The following is a 16,524-nucleotide window of genomic DNA, read 5'->3' on the forward strand; positions in this document are numbered from 1 at the left end:
AGCACTCCCTTTGTACAAGCCATTGCACGACTCCTATTACTGTCTGTTGCGCAGGACCCCGCACAAGGACTGCCTCCAGTGACAGGCCTGTTGGTGAGGAAGTAGCAGGGCCTGCAGCTCCTTTCTCCCACTCGCTGGGCAGCCTGTGGCCCAACTCATCACTGTGGAGGGAGACGAGGGGATGAAGGGGACACACTTCCTGACCCCCGAGGGGCTTGTCGAGGGGCTTGTCGAGAACAGTGGACTTAACCACCGTTTGAGGACTCAGAGAGGTAGCAGATACTGTGACTTTCTGACTAGATAGACAGCAGCAAGTGGAGAAATGGCAGATTGTCAGTAACAGGATTTCCAAATGTTGACCTTAACTGCCAGCTTAAGTAAACACCTTAGAATATTTTTATGTACAATTCCAAGACTCAGAACATCAGCTCTGTAGAGCTGCAAGGACTGCAAGGACCTGGGAAGACTCACTGAATGTGGGGCTGGCAGTAAACCTTGGCTGGGAGAGGCCAAGGGGCCTGGGGCCAGTTTCCCCATCCCTGTGATGACGTGTGACTTTGTGATCCTTCAGCTTCATCCTGTATGCGCGCTCGCTCGGGGTCAGGGTGGTCTCAAAAATCTGCAGGTAGGGGGTGGGGTGGCCTCCTACCCTCAAAGTCCCTATCACTGGCAGGCTTGTTAAACGGCTTCCCCAGAGGCCCATCACCCGGGAAAGAGCCACCCGTCAGAGTGACAGGCAGAAATGCAGTCCCAGCCGGGAGCCCCTGCGGCTGTGTTTCTAGCTAGGCAGCACTTTGGGCTCAGGCAGTGCCTCAGCTGAAAAGCTTTATTAGTCCGAGTGCCGCCTCGAGTCCTTTATGGAAGCAGGCCCGGTTAATACAAATAAATAAAATTAGCCCAGGGGCTGGGGCCAAACAGTCAGAGGGAGGTTGAGGCTTTGGTATTAATTGGGGCCTTTCCAGATCCTGCCTGCAGTGTAAAGAGGACACGCAGGCTGAGTCTTGTTCTTCAGAAAATCTGAAGACATCCTCCCAGGCCCCTCACCCTCTACCAGAGGCTTCATGTCCACAGAAGGCATTTTTTCCACCTCCTCTGTGCTAAGTGGGAGATGTAAAAAGCATAGTTCCTCCCTGCCAGCAGCTCACCATAGGGAAGAAAAGTTGCAAAATTGCCAGGACTCAGGGCAGAATGGACAGAAATGGGCCAATGTGCAAGTTTAGTACAGAGAACAACTGCCGGCAGAGGAAATTGGCCAAATTGAAGAAAATCAGACCCTGCCTGCCATTAACTCTGGAGTGGGAGCCTGGCTCCCCAGTACCTGGAGGTGCCCCAGCAGAAGGAGAGGCTGGACTGCAGGAGAGCCCCAGCAGAGGCTTTGGCCATCCCACATGGACGGGCTTTGGAGCCCAAGCCCCCTTCAGGGTAACCCCACACTGAGCAGGAGGCCTGGGCCTTGGTGGTCCGCAGGGACCCTAACCAGGCAGTTTCTCAGCTGAGAGCTGCAGCAATTGGACGAGGCTCTGGCAGCTGGCCGGAGGAGGTCCTGGACGGCAGGTGTAGAGGGCAACTGGCAGCAAAGGCTCCAGAGAAGCCTCTAGCCACTCAGTTATCCATGATGCAGTAAGTGTTCCCTGTGCACCTTCTGCAGGACAGACACACGGACACAGCAGAGACCCAGTCCCTGCCCTCTAGGAGCTTACAGCCCATGCTCTTCTGCGAGCTCAGGCACAACTACTTCATAAAAGGTCAACAACTCCTGTCTTCAGGCTGCAGAGGATTGTGGGGGTCTGGGCCAGCCACAGTTCTGTCTAGTAGGGAAAACCCTCCAAGGAAGGGACGTTTGCATTGGGTTGGGCCAGCACACAAGAACCCCTGGGCTGAGGGGAGGAGAGGTGGATGGTAGGTAGAGGGCTGGACACACCCTCCAGACTTGAGCCAGGCCTTTGCTCTCCCCAGGCGGGCAGGCACTTGGGTGGGGCAGGTGACAAAGCCCTCCCCCCGGCCTCTCTCCAGCTGACCCACAGAATCAGCATCGTGGACGACAAATTGTCCAAGATGAGCCGAGCCCTGGTGGACATCAAGAAGCGGTTTCAGAAGACAGTGTCCCAATTCATGAATTCCATTTTGCTGGCGGCAGGTAAGGGGGCGGAAAGATGGGTGACGGCCGATCTGGTGTGCAGACTGCACACTGCCTCCGAGGACCGTTCTTCGCCCTCCCCACAGGAAGATGCTGCCCTCACTGCTAGCTAGGATCAGCAGGCTCAGACTGCTGAAGGAACTTGCTGGAGCCACACAGCTATCTGCTAACAAAGGGACCTCCGCCAACTTCAGTTCTGCACGTTCTCTGCATCTTTGCCATCTCCACTGCCCCCAGCCTCCATTGCCCCTTTTTATGTGTCCCTCTGCACACCCCTATACCTCGTTCACCTTTCGGCTCCATCCCCCATGTCACCGATCATCCTTTTGCAGCCCCTATTCCTCTCACCTTGTTGTGGAGGATCTCAATAGATTAAGCAGCCACCTCACCAGCCCATTCCTGTGAAACCCACAGTTCTTCTAGGCCTGTGTGGGTGGCCTCAGGATCCCCCCTCTGAAATGTGGAAGGGGGTCCTCAGTGCTGATGGGCCTGGGGACAAAGGAGCATTGACCCCCACTGCATGCTACCCCTGATTGAGCACAGAGGGGCTGTGCTCCCACCAAGGCCTCCCTGGGAGTTTTTCCTTGTTCATAAAAATTCAGTTTGATTATGCCCCTCCTCCAGGAAGCCTTCCCTGACTTCCCTAGCAGAGACTTCCCCAACAGAGGGGGCCATAATCTCCTCTTGGCTTCTATAGTTCTTTATTTTTATCATGCTCCAATTATAAATCTTACCACCTACCACTGTGAATAGTTCTTTGCCCATCTTCCCAGAACCTTGTCAGTGCTAGGAATCCCCAGAGGCATGGAACTCTGTTTTGGCCTATCTCTGCATGCCCAACATGCATTACATGTTTGGTGTATGAGTATACGAAAGTCTCTGGCCTCAGACATTTTCCAGTCTAATAGGGAAAGCAAAAATAAGAATACAAAGAAATATTATACAACAAAGAAAGTAGAAGGCAATGACTTAAACCTGGAGACAAAGGAAACAATGTTCTCAGGGAAGGGAACAGCATTCTCAGGGAAGGGAATAGCATGGATGCAATACCTCTACATTGTGTGCTATGCAGGACACAAAGCTGAATGGAACACAGATGTCTTGGGGGAAGAGGGACCTAAACTGGGTTTTGAAGAATGAACAGAAATAAAATTGATTTGTTCTTACATTCATCCAGCGGTTACTGGCCCACTAACTGTACTAGGCTTGGAACACAGTGCAGATGGGGGAGGGGCCGTAGCTCAAGGGGAGAATCTGCAGGAGTGGTGAAGGAGGGTGTGGATGATGAACTGAACCGGTGCTTTGGTGCAGCGGGGCAGGGCAGACCAGGCTGTGAGGGAAGCTGACAGCACTTTCTCCCATTAACAGGCCTGTTCACCATACAATATCCCGTAAAGGAAGAGGCAGAAGCCAGGATAAAATCCGGGCCCCATCTGGACCGGGGCATCAGGCCAACTTTATACTCGGAAGTTTTATTAAGATCTCAGTCGTTCCGACCTGACGCCTTGATTACAGAGCCTACTAAGGAAGAACCAAGGACTGTCCCAGTGATCCCTACTAGAAAGAAGCCCGCCAAGATCCGATCCAGAGCCATGGCCACCCTGAGGTGGGCTTGTTTTCATTTCTTCCAATTTCTGTGTGTCAGACACTGCCAGGGAGCAGACACGCAGCCGGGGGCAACACAGGTGAGGCCTCTCCCCTGGGAGCTGGCATCCTGGGGGGAAGGGGGACAACACGGAAGAGGTGCACTTGAGTAACTGAAGCCGTGGTGGGGGTGATGGGGGTAGGAGAAAATGACTCAGTGGTGACGAGGTTGGGGAACTAGGAGGTTGGCGAACTAGGGCGGGGGGCCCCATCTGGTCCTACTTGCCTGCCTTTTTTCTGGGCGAGCCAAGAGTGGCCTTTACATTTTTAAATGTAAAAAACAAAGTCGAAAGAAAATTTCATAACATGTCTTCTGAAATGGCAAAGCGAGTGCCACAACCGCCTGCAGGGGGGCCTTCCGGTGGCTCCATCCCCTCGCCAGTGCTCGCTGCTGTCAGTCATTGCGGGTCCTGCTGTCATGATGACACGGTTGTGCGTTTGCAGTCGCCCGCCCGCTCGCGACAGGCCCGTCAGGGGCAGCTGTTCACTGACCACTTGGATATTCTTTTCGCAAAGTGGCTCATTCAGTTCTCTCATCCATTTTTTGACCTCCCTTGGTTGGAAAACTTTTAAAAACAATTAGTTTAATAAATACAGGACTTTTTAGGCCATTTGTTTTTCTCAAGTGAATTTTGGCAGTTTGTGTCTTTAAGGAAATTGACCCTTGCTTCTAAGTTCTTGATTTTCTACACACAGAATTGTCGACAGTGTCCCCTTGCCTTTCGTAATGTCTGCGTGGCCTGTAGTGACAGCACCTCTCTCACTTCTGACACGGGCAAGTAATGTCTCCTCTTTTTTGTGGTGGTCAGTCTGGCTACAGTTCTGTCAAATTTTTATCTTTTCAAGGAGTCAGCTTCTTGGTCTCCTTGACTTTCTCTCTTTTCTGTTTTCACTCCCACTACTGCCACTCTTTATTTTTATCTTCCTTCTGCTTGTTTTGTTTAACTTCTTCTTTCTTTAGTGTCTTAAGTTTTAAGCTTCAGTTATTGGTTTGAGGCCTTATTTTCTGACACATAGGTATTTAGTTCTATAAATTCTCATCTTAGAGTGAAAATTTTCAGTGTATTACTATCAATCTGTAGGATATTTTTGGAGAGTCCTTTTATTAAAGAAGTGCCCTTTTATTTCTAGCCTGCTGGGAGCTTTTTAAAAATCATGAATGGATATTAAATTTGATCAAATACCTCTTCTGCATTTGTTGAGATGAACAGATGATTTCCCCTTTATTCTGCTATTACCGGGAATTACGTGATTGAATTTGAAATGTTCAATCAGCCTTATATTCCCAACACAAATGTCACTCGGTTTTGATGTTTCATTTTCATTTATTGCTAGATTTGGTTTGCTGGTTTTTCACATCCGTGTTGCATTTTCAGAATCAGCGTTTGCCTTGAAGTGAAAGCTGTCCTCAAGATCACACTTGTCCTTGGTTTCACTCTTCTTCCTCATCCTCCAAATTTTTACTGACTTGTGAAATCTCTAATACATTTAAATAGTTTTTTAAGATTCTGCTTTGTTGAGTGTTTTTCCATTTTCTCAGAAGGGGGTATGTTCTAAGACACCCCAGTCAGCCACTGTCAGAAGTGGGACATCTCTGACGGCTGTGGGAAGATGGTTTCAGGGTAGAAAGAGCGGGATCACAGCAGCTATGGGGCTGATGATGAGCTGACAAGGCAGTGGCAGGAGGAAGAGATTGGACGTGTTTGTGACATGGTTTGGAAGCATGGCCAACCTCGCTGACTGACAGATGCTGTAGGGTAATGGAAAGAGATGTATTATGGGTGTCTTTTAGGGTTTGGCTTAAATAACTGAATGATGATGGTGCCATTAACTGGAGGGGGACGGGTGCGGGGAAGGCACTTCGTGAGGAGTCAGGTGAGGATATTTGTCCAGTCATAGACATGGCCCCTTCACCCGCCAATGTGCCTTGGTGCCTTTGTGAGCAGGGATTCCGGCCGGCTGGGAGCCCTCAGGAATCACCCAGAGTTTCCTTTGGGCCGTTCATTGGGCCTTTGAGACCTTTTCTTCTTTACTCCTAACTCCTAAAGCTCAGTCTCCTTGCATCATAGAGCATAGTCCAAAGCCCTGAGGCAGCCAGAAGTAACCAAGCTCACACAGTGATTTAGGAACAGACCTTCTTGCCTAAGTAACCCAAACTCTCAGAACTCAGTTTTCTCAACTGTGTAATGGGTTTAATAATTCCTGCCCTGTCTCTCTTCTCCCTGTGTGCCCTCCCAGGTGCCCATGAAGAGCAAAGACTATTCGAGGTTCAAAAGTGCTCTTTAGACTGTGAGTGTCACTGCCCTGTGCAGGAGGGTACTTGTGTGATCCCAGGTACCAAGGAGCACCTGTGGGGCGAGAGGAAGTTGCTGTAGGTCTGTGTGCCTGTGACACCAGAGCGCCCACCTGCACTTTGGGTTTCCCTGAGGCCACTGGCAACACGGCAGGGAAGCTTGTGGAAAACCTGGTGACAGCACTCCCTCTGGGGAAGTGACAGGGTGAACAGAGACTGCCAAGGCCCCTCCCCTTTCCTGACCTTCTTCCTGCCCCAGGAGCTGACCCAGGGCACTAACCAGCACAGGCTGAGTGGGAAGCCCAGCTGTGCCCTGGCTCTGCTCTCTCGCCCCCCCTCAGAGCCTCCAGACCTATCAGCCACACAGCCCCAGTTCCTTGAGAACAAAATCCATTCGCCGTCTTTGGTACCAGCCGGCCACACCAGGAATGAAGGCTGTGCTCCCTGTGGCACTGCAAGCAAGCAGGCGAGAACAGTGCGTGGGTGGACGCTAACCCAACACGTTCCTTTCCTGGGGAGCCTCCCCGCCTTGTCATGAGTTCTGTTGTTAGATCCAGGGTGTGCACAAAGTCGCTTCTCCCGGTTTTTTGCCAGCAGCATTGCCGTGTTGGAGGGGACATGGTTTTGGAGTTCCCTGCTTGGCCGCTTTCAGTGACATCACCTCCGATCTCTTTATAGAGAGATGATCTCTCTATCATTTTCTGTGAATTGCATCTTTTTTCTGCGAATTGTGTAAATAACCCGTAATTTTTTTGGTCACTAACTTTTAAAATTCATTTACCGTTTCTTCAGGAAGGAACTTGGTCACTTGTCTGTGTTTCCCCGCCTGTCACTGGTCTTTCCTCTTTGCCCGTGAGCGTTTCCCCTTCAGGTTTTTGTTGTTGATGTTGCTGGTTTTTTGTGTGTGGTTGAATTAGCAATCTTTTTCTATACTGACTTCAACTTCAGAGTCATAATTACAAAAGTTCTTCTCTGATCCAAAATTACGATTCTCCCATATCTTCTACTAGAACTTTGTGGCTTAATTTTCCCATATTTAGATCCTTGATCCATATTGGATTGGTCCTCAGAAAAGTTTGATTAATAGCTCCAATCTATTGGGGGATCTAATAGGTCCCCTCTAATAGATTCAGGCTTTTGACTAAGAGACATTAAATTGTTTAGCAAGTACTTATTAGTATTAAATAGCCTCAGGAAAATTAAGAGTGGTAACTCTCTGGTCTCAGGATGGCACTTAGTGACCGTGTGAACTTGAGCAGCCACCCCACAGACTGATGAGACCTTTCTGCTCTGTGACCTGTAGAAGTGAGGATAGTTTCTGCCCAGTGGATTACACAGATTGCCACAGAATTAGCCACAGCCACTTCTGCGCCAGTGGTTGTGGACACATTTGTACTTTGTATTGCTGGTTTGAATAGTTAGTGAATCTCTACTGAATCTTTATTCTCTGCCGTAGGCTACAAGTCACTCCACTGAGCAAAACACTCCAAACTCATGAACGCATGGACCTTTGGAGCTAGTAGGATGGAGTAAGGGGCAGGAAATGTGGTTGGATTTTAGATCTTTCCTGAATGTGAAGCTGACAGGCTAGCTCATAGAGGATGGGATATAGAGGACAAAAGAAAGGATTTAAAATGACTCCAAAGTTTGTGTCAGCTAAGTGGATGAGTGAATGAATGATTTCCCATTTTGCACTTGAGGAAACTGAGGTCCAGAGCTCAGGAGACCCATATAAGGGGAGCGGCCTGTGAGTTGGCAGCAACACTATGTATGGACCTGACCCTTTGTCTGTCTGGAGTGGCCTGGGGAGGAGAAGTATGGTCCCTGAGCACCCCACCCACTTGCTCCATCTACCCACCAGCAGGAAGGCCCGAGAAGCGCCCCGCAGCCCCATCAGGTGGGCAGCGCCACCCTCTGACTGCCCGCTGGTGCTGCGGAAGCTCATCCGCAAGGAAGACACCAGGGCAGGCTGCAAGTGCCTAGTGAAGCCACCCCAGGTCTCTGATGTGGAGTTCGAGCGCTTCCTGGCTGCACCCCGAGACCCCAATCAGATCCTAGTGTTTGGCATAATCTCAAGCCAGAACCCCACCATGACAGTACAGCTCCAATGGCTGCTGGACACCCTCTACAGTCACCGGCAGCAGGGTCGTGGCTCACCCTGCATCCAGGTGGGTCTGAGCCCCAGTTCAGGAGTACCTCAGGTCCAGGAATGGGGAGGCTGGTTGGGAGATGCCTCAGAGGGACGTTAGGCCTGGCCGAGCATCTGGCTGAGTGGCTGCCCCTTGTACTCAGGACGTGGGTCCTGGCACACGCTATTCCTTCTGTCTCAGCCTGCTCCTGCTCAGCCTCCTGTCCCAGGATGAACGCCCCACAAGGCAGGGCCTTTCTCTAGAGCATGCAGACAGGGCCTTTCCTTCTAGAGCACTTGCCACAACTTGTGAGTGTTAGAGCGGAGACCATGCTCACCACTGTGTCCTTAGGCTCAGCAATATTCTAGACCATGACCAAGTCCCTGCTGTGCATCAGTCTTGTGCAGGGCCTCAGAGGGGATCCCTGCCTGGGGGGCAGCGACTATAGCAGGTCCCAATGTACAAGTAACTCTGGCCTTTGTGAACCTAGGAATGGGGTCTGCCCCCTCTCAGGGTCGGGGAAGGTTTCTCAGGATGGGAGGGTCTTGGAGGTGAGAGGTGTTCCTGCAGAGGCAGTGACCTGTGGATGGGGAGAAGGGGGTGCTTCTTGAGGCCCAATTCATTGTGGTTGAAGTCCTAAGGGTTGGTCAGTCAGGGGTGCATGGATGCCACTCCCACGACTTGCTACAGATTCATTCCTAAGTCTCATCGCCCGGGTCAACACACATCCTGACGGTCAGCACAGTGCGGTGGGAAGCCAGGGCCCCAGATCAAGGAGCAGAGGGTGCCGAGAGAGCACACAAGCTTCATGTCCACCCCCTGACTTGCTCCAAATCCTCTCGGCCCTGGTGAACTCCGAGTCCTCTGTCTTTGCCCTGTCTGCATGCAGCCACAGTCCCTCATTCCAAGTTTCCTTGTATGCCCTGGAGAAGCCCTCTCCAGCCCTCCTCCCAGAAGTACCACCTCCTGACCCTCGCAGGCCCACCTTCGGGCCTGCACTCAGCCAGTGCCAGGGCGTGCCATTTAGAACCCTCCCACCAGACCCCGAAGGCTTTGTACTAGTGTCATGCATGAAAACTGCCTGTGTTTCAAGCTCCCGTTGAATAAGACTCAGTTTCAGTCTGTTGAAGGGAGATATAATCACTGCCCATGTGGGAATTTAGGGTTGACTTCAGTTTATCTGGGGGCTGTTAACTGTCACTCACTACCATTCCGGAACAATGGTAATGCACAGTGGTCCCACCCATCCACGCACAGCATGAAGGGGACAGGACCTGCTTGGCAGGGGCAGTTGAAGTGGATGGAGGAGTGGGTATCGGGAGGCAGAGGGATCCCAGAAATGGGTGCACTCAGGAGCACGGTTCCCTCCTTTAGGTTCCTCAGGGCTGTTCCCAGGCCAAGAGCAGTCGGTCCTGTGGACCCCAGAGGGCCGCACTGGCAGATGTCCACTGTGGGGCAATCATCTCCATGATGGCCTTCACCATGGAGGCCCTGAATGGACCTGAGAACTTTCTCTGGGGCGGTGGGCACACAGTGTGTACACTGAACAGGACCTGGAAAGGGGGTTGCTTGGGGCTCCAGGCATCGGTGGAACTGGGCCTGAGACTGTGGGGTCAAGTGTGCCTTGGCAGAGGAGGGGGACACTCAGTTTCTCTGCCGCAGTGCCGGCGTGACCCCTACCGCCTGCTACACTATGACCTGGACGGCCCCCTGCAGAGGGACCCGCCCCTGCTGGTGGAGAAGTATGCTGTGCTGCAGGGCATGATTCTGGTGAGCACGGGCCAGGGGTGGGGGCTGCTGCGGATCGCCTCTGTCTCCTGGTGCAATCGCCAGTGTGGGAGGCTGGTGCGTGGGGGCTACAGACGGGCTTCGTGGGGCCCTCTGAGCAGGAAGATACTCTTTAGGCTCCAGGGGTCTGGGAGGACTTGGGCGAGCTGGTCCAGCTGGCAGGGGGTAAAGGGTGAGAGGGCAGGGATACCCTCTGACTTGTGGGGGGCCTGCAAGGGACAGCCACACCTCACTGCCGACTCAGGGAGGCAGTACCCCTTCCTGAAATCACCAATGAAAGGCCTGGATTTTCATGCAAGCTCTGAGGGTCTGCAGCCCTCAGATATGCCGATATGCTGAGGGCCTTGGCGTCTGGTTCCTTCCTGTCTGTCCACAGATGTTTGCCGCGGGGAAGCTCCTTTTTGGGGGCTGCATTCTGAATGGCTATGGCTACAGCCGGCAGAACCTGCTGAAACAGATCTTTCGGGCTCGACAGGACTGTAAAATGGGCTACTTCCTGCCTGAGGACTACAAATTTAGGTAAAGTAGAGACTTGGGGGTGAGTGGGAGAGAGGGAGGTGAAGAGGTGGCAGAGTTGGGGAGCTGGCCTCAACCTGCAATCCAGTCAGTCTGCCTGGTGGAATCTGACTCAAGACCTTGCGGCTCTCAGGGGAGAATGGGAATGGGGCTGGCATGAGGTGGAAGGGTGAGGGGGACGCAAGCTTGGGGAAAGGCCCCCCTTAGAGAAAGGGGAAAACTGCCTTTTGTCCCACCCCACCCCATCCTGTACGCGCCCCAGGCTACTGCTACTCCACCAGCGGGGCTGCAGAGAAAGGGATGGCTCACCAAGTGGTGCTGGGCCTGGAGAAGGAATGGGGTGGGGCGCTGAAGTGCTATTAAGTCAGGCAGTAGCACCTGCTGAGCCCAGCACGGGGAGATGGGCTGAGATGGGCTAAGACAAGGCGCGTCTCCACTCAGGAAGCCCACAGTATGGTCCAGGGAAGAGCCTGAGGTTTAGGAAGTTACTAAAAGCTGTATTTGGAAATAGAAGCAGATTGTAGAAAACCTGGGCGGTATGGTGTGAAAACTCACTGGGTTGGGGGTCCCTAGAGCTGAAGCACCCACCCCCACCCCCACTCTGCTCTTTACCAGTTTGCCTCCCCAGTTCTCACTCTCTTGACCCTTAAGAGGAAGGTAATAATCCCCACCTGGCAGGGTGGTCCTGAGGTGCTAATGGAGGGTTTGCAGATGTGCTTTATAAACACAAAGGGGGGAGCTAAGGGGGGAGGGGGAGGGGAAGGGGGGGAGGGAGGTCTTTACCTGCCGAATGTGTGAGTTTGTGTGCCTGCCCCACCAGCACTGAGGCAGGGCAGCCCTCTACTTCACCAGGCTGCCAGTTTTCTAGATGCCCGTCCCTGGTGTGCTGAGTTTGGGCCTTGACAGAGTGTCTCGCTGACCCTAACGAGGTTTGGGGGAACTCCACACTTGGAGGAGCTCTGAAGGCCATACTGTGACCCCCACATTGAAGCAATTCCTAGAGAGAGCAGGCCTGGGAGGTGTCCCTGGAATTAGGAGGGTCAGGCCCTGCAGGGCGGAGAGGAAGGTCAGAAGCATATCATCCTAGGGAAGGAGCCGCTGGGCTCCTCGGCTCTACGAGAGACACAGAGACAGACCGGGATACCGAAGGTGAGTGACACGGGGCAGCAGCAGGGGCCTCAGAAATGTGCAGCAGCAGGGGCCTCCGCTTGGGGACATTATTGGGGAGCGAGGGGTGCAAAACTGGCTCAAGGAAAGAGGCAGCTCTTATCTGACTCCCTCTACCCTCAATGTCCCTTTAACGGGACAGGGCAGCCCTCGGCTGGGACAGGCAAGGGGCCGGGAGAGAGGAGTGTGGCCCCCTTCCTAGCCACGTGGCCAGGACACGCCTCAGCTTGGAAGCCAGAGCTAGTGGTGTTGGGACTGGACTCCGAGGCCTGGGTGAGGCAGAGGCAGCGGCTCTCCGACAGCTCAGGTTGGCTGAGTGGGCACAGCTGCCCTTGCTCGTGCTATTGTTACAGTTATGAAAATGAGCGCTGGGCTCGTGGCTTGTTCTCGTCAGGGGTTCTGTGATCATGCCAGTTTCCACAAGTTTTGAGGGGGAAAGAATCAGAAAACTACCCCCACGCACAGACGGCCGAGGTTCTTGAGAACGGAAAGGGGTGGGTTCCCCTTGATTCTGGGTAGCCTATTTGGTTGCCGGCTGCTGGGGCTAACTGGGGTGTCACAGCTGCAGGCAGTATGAGTGTGGACGGTTTTCAAGCCAGCTCTTTCTGCACCGGGGATCTGAACCCGCTCTGGGGGAGAGCGAAGTGGAGCAGGGGCTTCCATGCCGCAGGAGGTGAGCTTCACTCCCTAAGGGCGTGCTCCGCGGCTACTTTCCTTTCGAGGAAGGAGTACCAAGGGTTTTTTTAATTGCTGGAGGTGGCTGGCCTTTACAACTCCCAGATGGCCATTTCTACTTATCCCTGACTAAGGACGGTCTTGGTATCCGATTCTGGATCTTTTTTTTCCGGAAGTCCCTGGCCCACTATGGGCAGCAGCAGGAATGTTCCTGTGACCCAGGAGGGTGGTCACGAGCCTGGTCATTCTCATCCCCGTGACATCCCATCATACGTTTTCATTCATTTACTGACTCAGAGCAGCTTCAGCCATGCCAAGTTGCTACAGTCAAGTCCTCCCTTCCGGTGAGCAGAAGCAGATTCCCAGAGCTGTGAACCATGCATCGATCAATAATAAGCAGTGGAGGGAAGTCACTCCTGCGAGAGCTCAGGGACAGGGTCCCTCAGGAGGTGGCCTTGAAGGATGAGCATAAGGCCTGGCAGAAAGGAGGGGGACATAGGCCCCCCTGGGGGGATTAGGTGAGGCACCGGCATGGCCCACTTTGGGGACCAGGAAACAGGCTAGTTGTAGATTTGGCAGGGACTGCCAAGAAGGGCTGTTAGAAAAACACAGCAGTGGTTTAGAGCCAGATCCTGACGGACAAGGAGCTGGACACAGCTCTGGGGGGTTGGGGCCACGCCTGTGGAGGATGGACTGCGTTGATCAGGAGAGAGGACAGGCCAGGAAGACAAGCCTCGGGAAGCAGTGTGGACACTGGGTGAGACGGTGTGAGGCTGGCCCTTGCAGGGGCCATGTTGAGACTGAGAAGCTGGCTGTGAGCTCAAGGCCGGCTGCCTGCGCTTTTTCTAAAGCCTCACTTGGAGACGTTGTTTAGCGAATACTGTGCTGCGAGCGAGCGAGCGAGCGAGCGAGGGAAGAGATTTAGGGGAACCGTTCTTTCTGGGCCTTTCCCCCTGCATTCCCAAGGCACCCCACGCCACCCAGAGAGCCCATGGACCTCCTCCCCATCCACTCTGGCAAGTCACCCCCCCCCCTGCAGCCGCCTCCCCAACCCCTGCCCTCTGATGGACACCAGCAGCCTGGGCTCAGCTCAGTCACCTCCACAAGCCACCCGAGGCCCTGACTTCTCATAGGGCCTCCGATAGGCCTTTGCTCTGGTCTCCAAACACGAAGGACGTGTGGACCGTGTGCTCTTCCAGTGGGGCCAGCGCGAGGTGGGGCTGGCATCAATTTGCTGAATGCAAACACTGTGAATGTACCCAGATTCTCGGCCCTTGTTAGTACTTTTAATGTTCCTAGGCCTTCCAGAGGAGGGGAGGGGCCCTCATGAAGAGAGGACTGAAGGACCCGCCTGGCTGCTGTGAACTCACGGCATGCCCCCTTCAGCAAGCCTGTGCTCCTCTGCCCTTGTCAGAACACTGCATGATTTAGAACAGGCTCACACCTCCAGATGTGTGTCACCATACCCTCCACCAAAGCCGCCCACAGTCTTCGCCCTGCCCCCGTGGGCTCCTCTCCCTTGTTCCCCCATCCTCCCGCCCCTCTGGTAGCCTCAGTTCTACAGTCGAGTTCTACGATTTGGGCTTAATTCTGTCTATTCCTTTGTTTTGTTTCTTGATGTGCCACATGTGAGTGAAATCATCCAGTATTTGTCTTTCTTCCTCTGACTTATTTCACTTAGCATCACCCTCTCCAGCTCTGCCCGTGTTGTCTCGGATGACAGTGTTTCAACTCCTTCTGTAGCTGCATAGTATCCACGTCTTGACTCCTCCATCCTTGGGCACTTAGGTTATTCCCATACTCGGCTGCTGGAGATAGTGCTGTGGTGAACACAGGTGTGCAGAAAGCCCTTCCAATTAGCTTTTGTACATTCTTTGGGTAAATATCAAGGAGAAGAATTGCTGGATCATCTGGTAGATCTATTGTTAATATTGTGAGGAACCCCCATACTGTTTTCCAGAGGGGCTGGGTCAGCCTACATCCCCCTCAACAGCATCCAGGGGTTCCTTTTTCTCCACCCTCGCCAGCATGTGCTGTTTGTGGTCTTTTTGACATGGGCCATTCTCACGGGTGTGAGTGGGATCTCACTGTGGTTTTGATTTGCATTTCCCTGAGAAGTGATGAATATTTTTTCACGTGCCTGTTGTCCACCTGTATGTCTTCTTTGGAGAATTGTCTGGTTAGCGCCCCTGCCTATTTTGGGGGGTTGTATTTGTTTTCTTTTTGTTGACTTGCTTGAGTTCTTTGTAGGCCTTGAATGTTAGCCCCTTGTCCAATGTGTGATGTGCAAATATTTCCTCCCGCTCAGTAGGATGGCTTGTCATTTTTTATTTTCATTAAACGTCATTTAATTTTTGTATCTGGTGTGAGCGAGTGGTCTAGTTTCAGTTCTCTGCATGTGACTGTTCGGTTTTCCCAACACGATTTGTTGAAGACTTTCCTTCTCGTCGTACACTCGGCTCTCCCGTTGTGGATTAACTGTCCGTGTAAGTGTGGGCTGCTTCTGGGCTCTCAATTCCAGGTCATTGGTCTGTGTGTCTATTTTTCTTCCAATGCCAAGGTGTTTTGATTACCGTAGGCTTATGCCCTATGACGTCGCTTTACACGTTAAGTCTGCAATGACCCTAATTCCAAATAAGGTCACATTCTGGACAACTGGGGGTCAGGACTTGAACGTGTGAATTTGCGGGAACATGATTCAGCCCAGAGCACTGTGCATGGTGACCTGTCTCCTTGGCCTGCTTTCCTCTGCTCGTTTCATGGAGCCCACCACCCCCTTTTGGGGGGTCAGTGCTGGGTGTACTGGTGTCACTGACAGAGTCGGCAAATCCAGCCTAGAACAGAACCAGAGAAGCCGACCACCTCCAGGAAGTCAGTCCCTGGGTCTCCAGTGGGGTCTGGTTCTCCCTTCACACCACCTCTCGAGGAGTTCCTGCCCTCTTCTTTCTACAACCACAACATTGAAGGGGCAGCAGAAAGTGAGGGCTGTGTACCCACCTGCCAGCTCTGGGGTCCTTCTGATGAGCCCCCACTGAGCGCTGCCCTCCCCTCCCTGCAGCATTTCAGCCTCCACTTCTGGCCCAGAAGACCCTGACCTGGTCAAGAAGTCAAAGTCGGGAGACATCCAAGGAAGCTTCTCCTCATTAGCTCTGTGGGACAAAATGGAGAGGGACCCCTCTCCTGAACCTGAGAAGTAGGTGACCACCCCAACCCTGCCTGAGAGGGCCTCCTGTGGTCAGCAGAAGGGATGTGATTCATGGCATGCCCCTGGCTCCACCACAGGTCACAGAGGTCACATGTGTCTTCACAGCTTCCAGCAAACCACGGACCCCTAGGGAGCCCTGATAATCCATGTTGTCAGCACTGTCCAGAGGGAAGTCCAGGCTGCTCCTGAGAGCACTGCCAGTGGTCTGGGCGGTGGAGGTTGATGCATTTTGTAAACTTGGCAGTGAAACCTCATGGCCCAGATGTGCGTGAAGGGTGGAGACTGCCCCCTGTCTCTCTGCAAGGAACTTGCTAGGCCTGTCAGAACCCCACCAGCTGCCCACCTAACTGTGAAGCGGGCTGCATGGGCTAAGCCGCACATTTCTCGCGGAGACAGAAAAGCCGAGCTGTGCACACCTTGAAAGGTCACAGATGGGTGCAGATGGGAGCCCCCTTGCCCCCCACCTCAGATTGGAACAATGCCCGGAGAGCAGTACCTGCTCTGAGCTGGCGCCCAGAGCAGGGCCATGCTCTTCGTAACCCCAGCCCCCGGCCAGGGCTCAGATCAGTCCCCCCCCCCCACCCCAACTGCCAACCCCTGCCCCCCAGTGTTTGTTTCTCTCTATTGGATTTTTAGAATGAAAGTGTCCGAAGAGGATATACATCCTCTCAACAAATTCAGGAGGTTCAGCAAGAAGACAGTCAACTTGAAGAAGCTGCCCTCCAAGAAGTGACGCTGCCCCCAGCCGCCTAGTGTCAGGACTAGCTGGCCGCCCCGCCCCCACCTCCCACCCCCTCTCCCCCAGCCTCTGCACAATAAACAAGCTGCCTCCAGGTCTGGGTGAGGCATGGGACAGGCTGGCTCCTGTGAGGCCAGAGGCCGGGCAGCCCTGGATTAGGCCGAGTCTTTGGAGACTTGGTTCTGCTACCCAGAGCTTTCTCTGTGTCCAGCGATGTGGGCCTGAGAATCT

At 53.3% G+C, this 16,524-nt stretch overlaps 1 protein-coding gene across 1 annotated transcript in view; it reads left to right on the plus strand.

The window, feature by feature from the left end:
- Positions 1-16,287, plus strand: part of LOC311180166 (uncharacterized protein C3orf20) — a gene marked incomplete at both ends in the record, with an annotated part of 34,809 nt that extends 18,522 nt beyond the window's left edge. The window contains 7 exons of the mRNA XM_084247827.1: positions 2,014-2,137; positions 3,506-3,743; positions 7,939-8,242; positions 9,866-9,973; positions 10,368-10,510; positions 15,408-15,542; positions 16,191-16,287. Coding sequence (XP_084103953.1) covers positions 2,014-2,137; positions 3,506-3,743; positions 7,939-8,242; positions 9,866-9,973; positions 10,368-10,510; positions 15,408-15,542; positions 16,191-16,287 — 1,149 coding nt within the window. The remainder of the gene's footprint in view (positions 1-2,013; positions 2,138-3,505; positions 3,744-7,938; positions 8,243-9,865; positions 9,974-10,367; positions 10,511-15,407; positions 15,543-16,190) is intronic.
- Positions 16,288-16,524: the final 237 nt, after the last annotated feature.

The sequence above is a fragment of the Talpa europaea genome, assembly GCF_964194135.1.
Source record: "Talpa europaea genome assembly, chromosome: 11".
Lineage (NCBI taxonomy): Eukaryota > Metazoa > Chordata > Mammalia > Eulipotyphla > Talpidae > Talpa > Talpa europaea.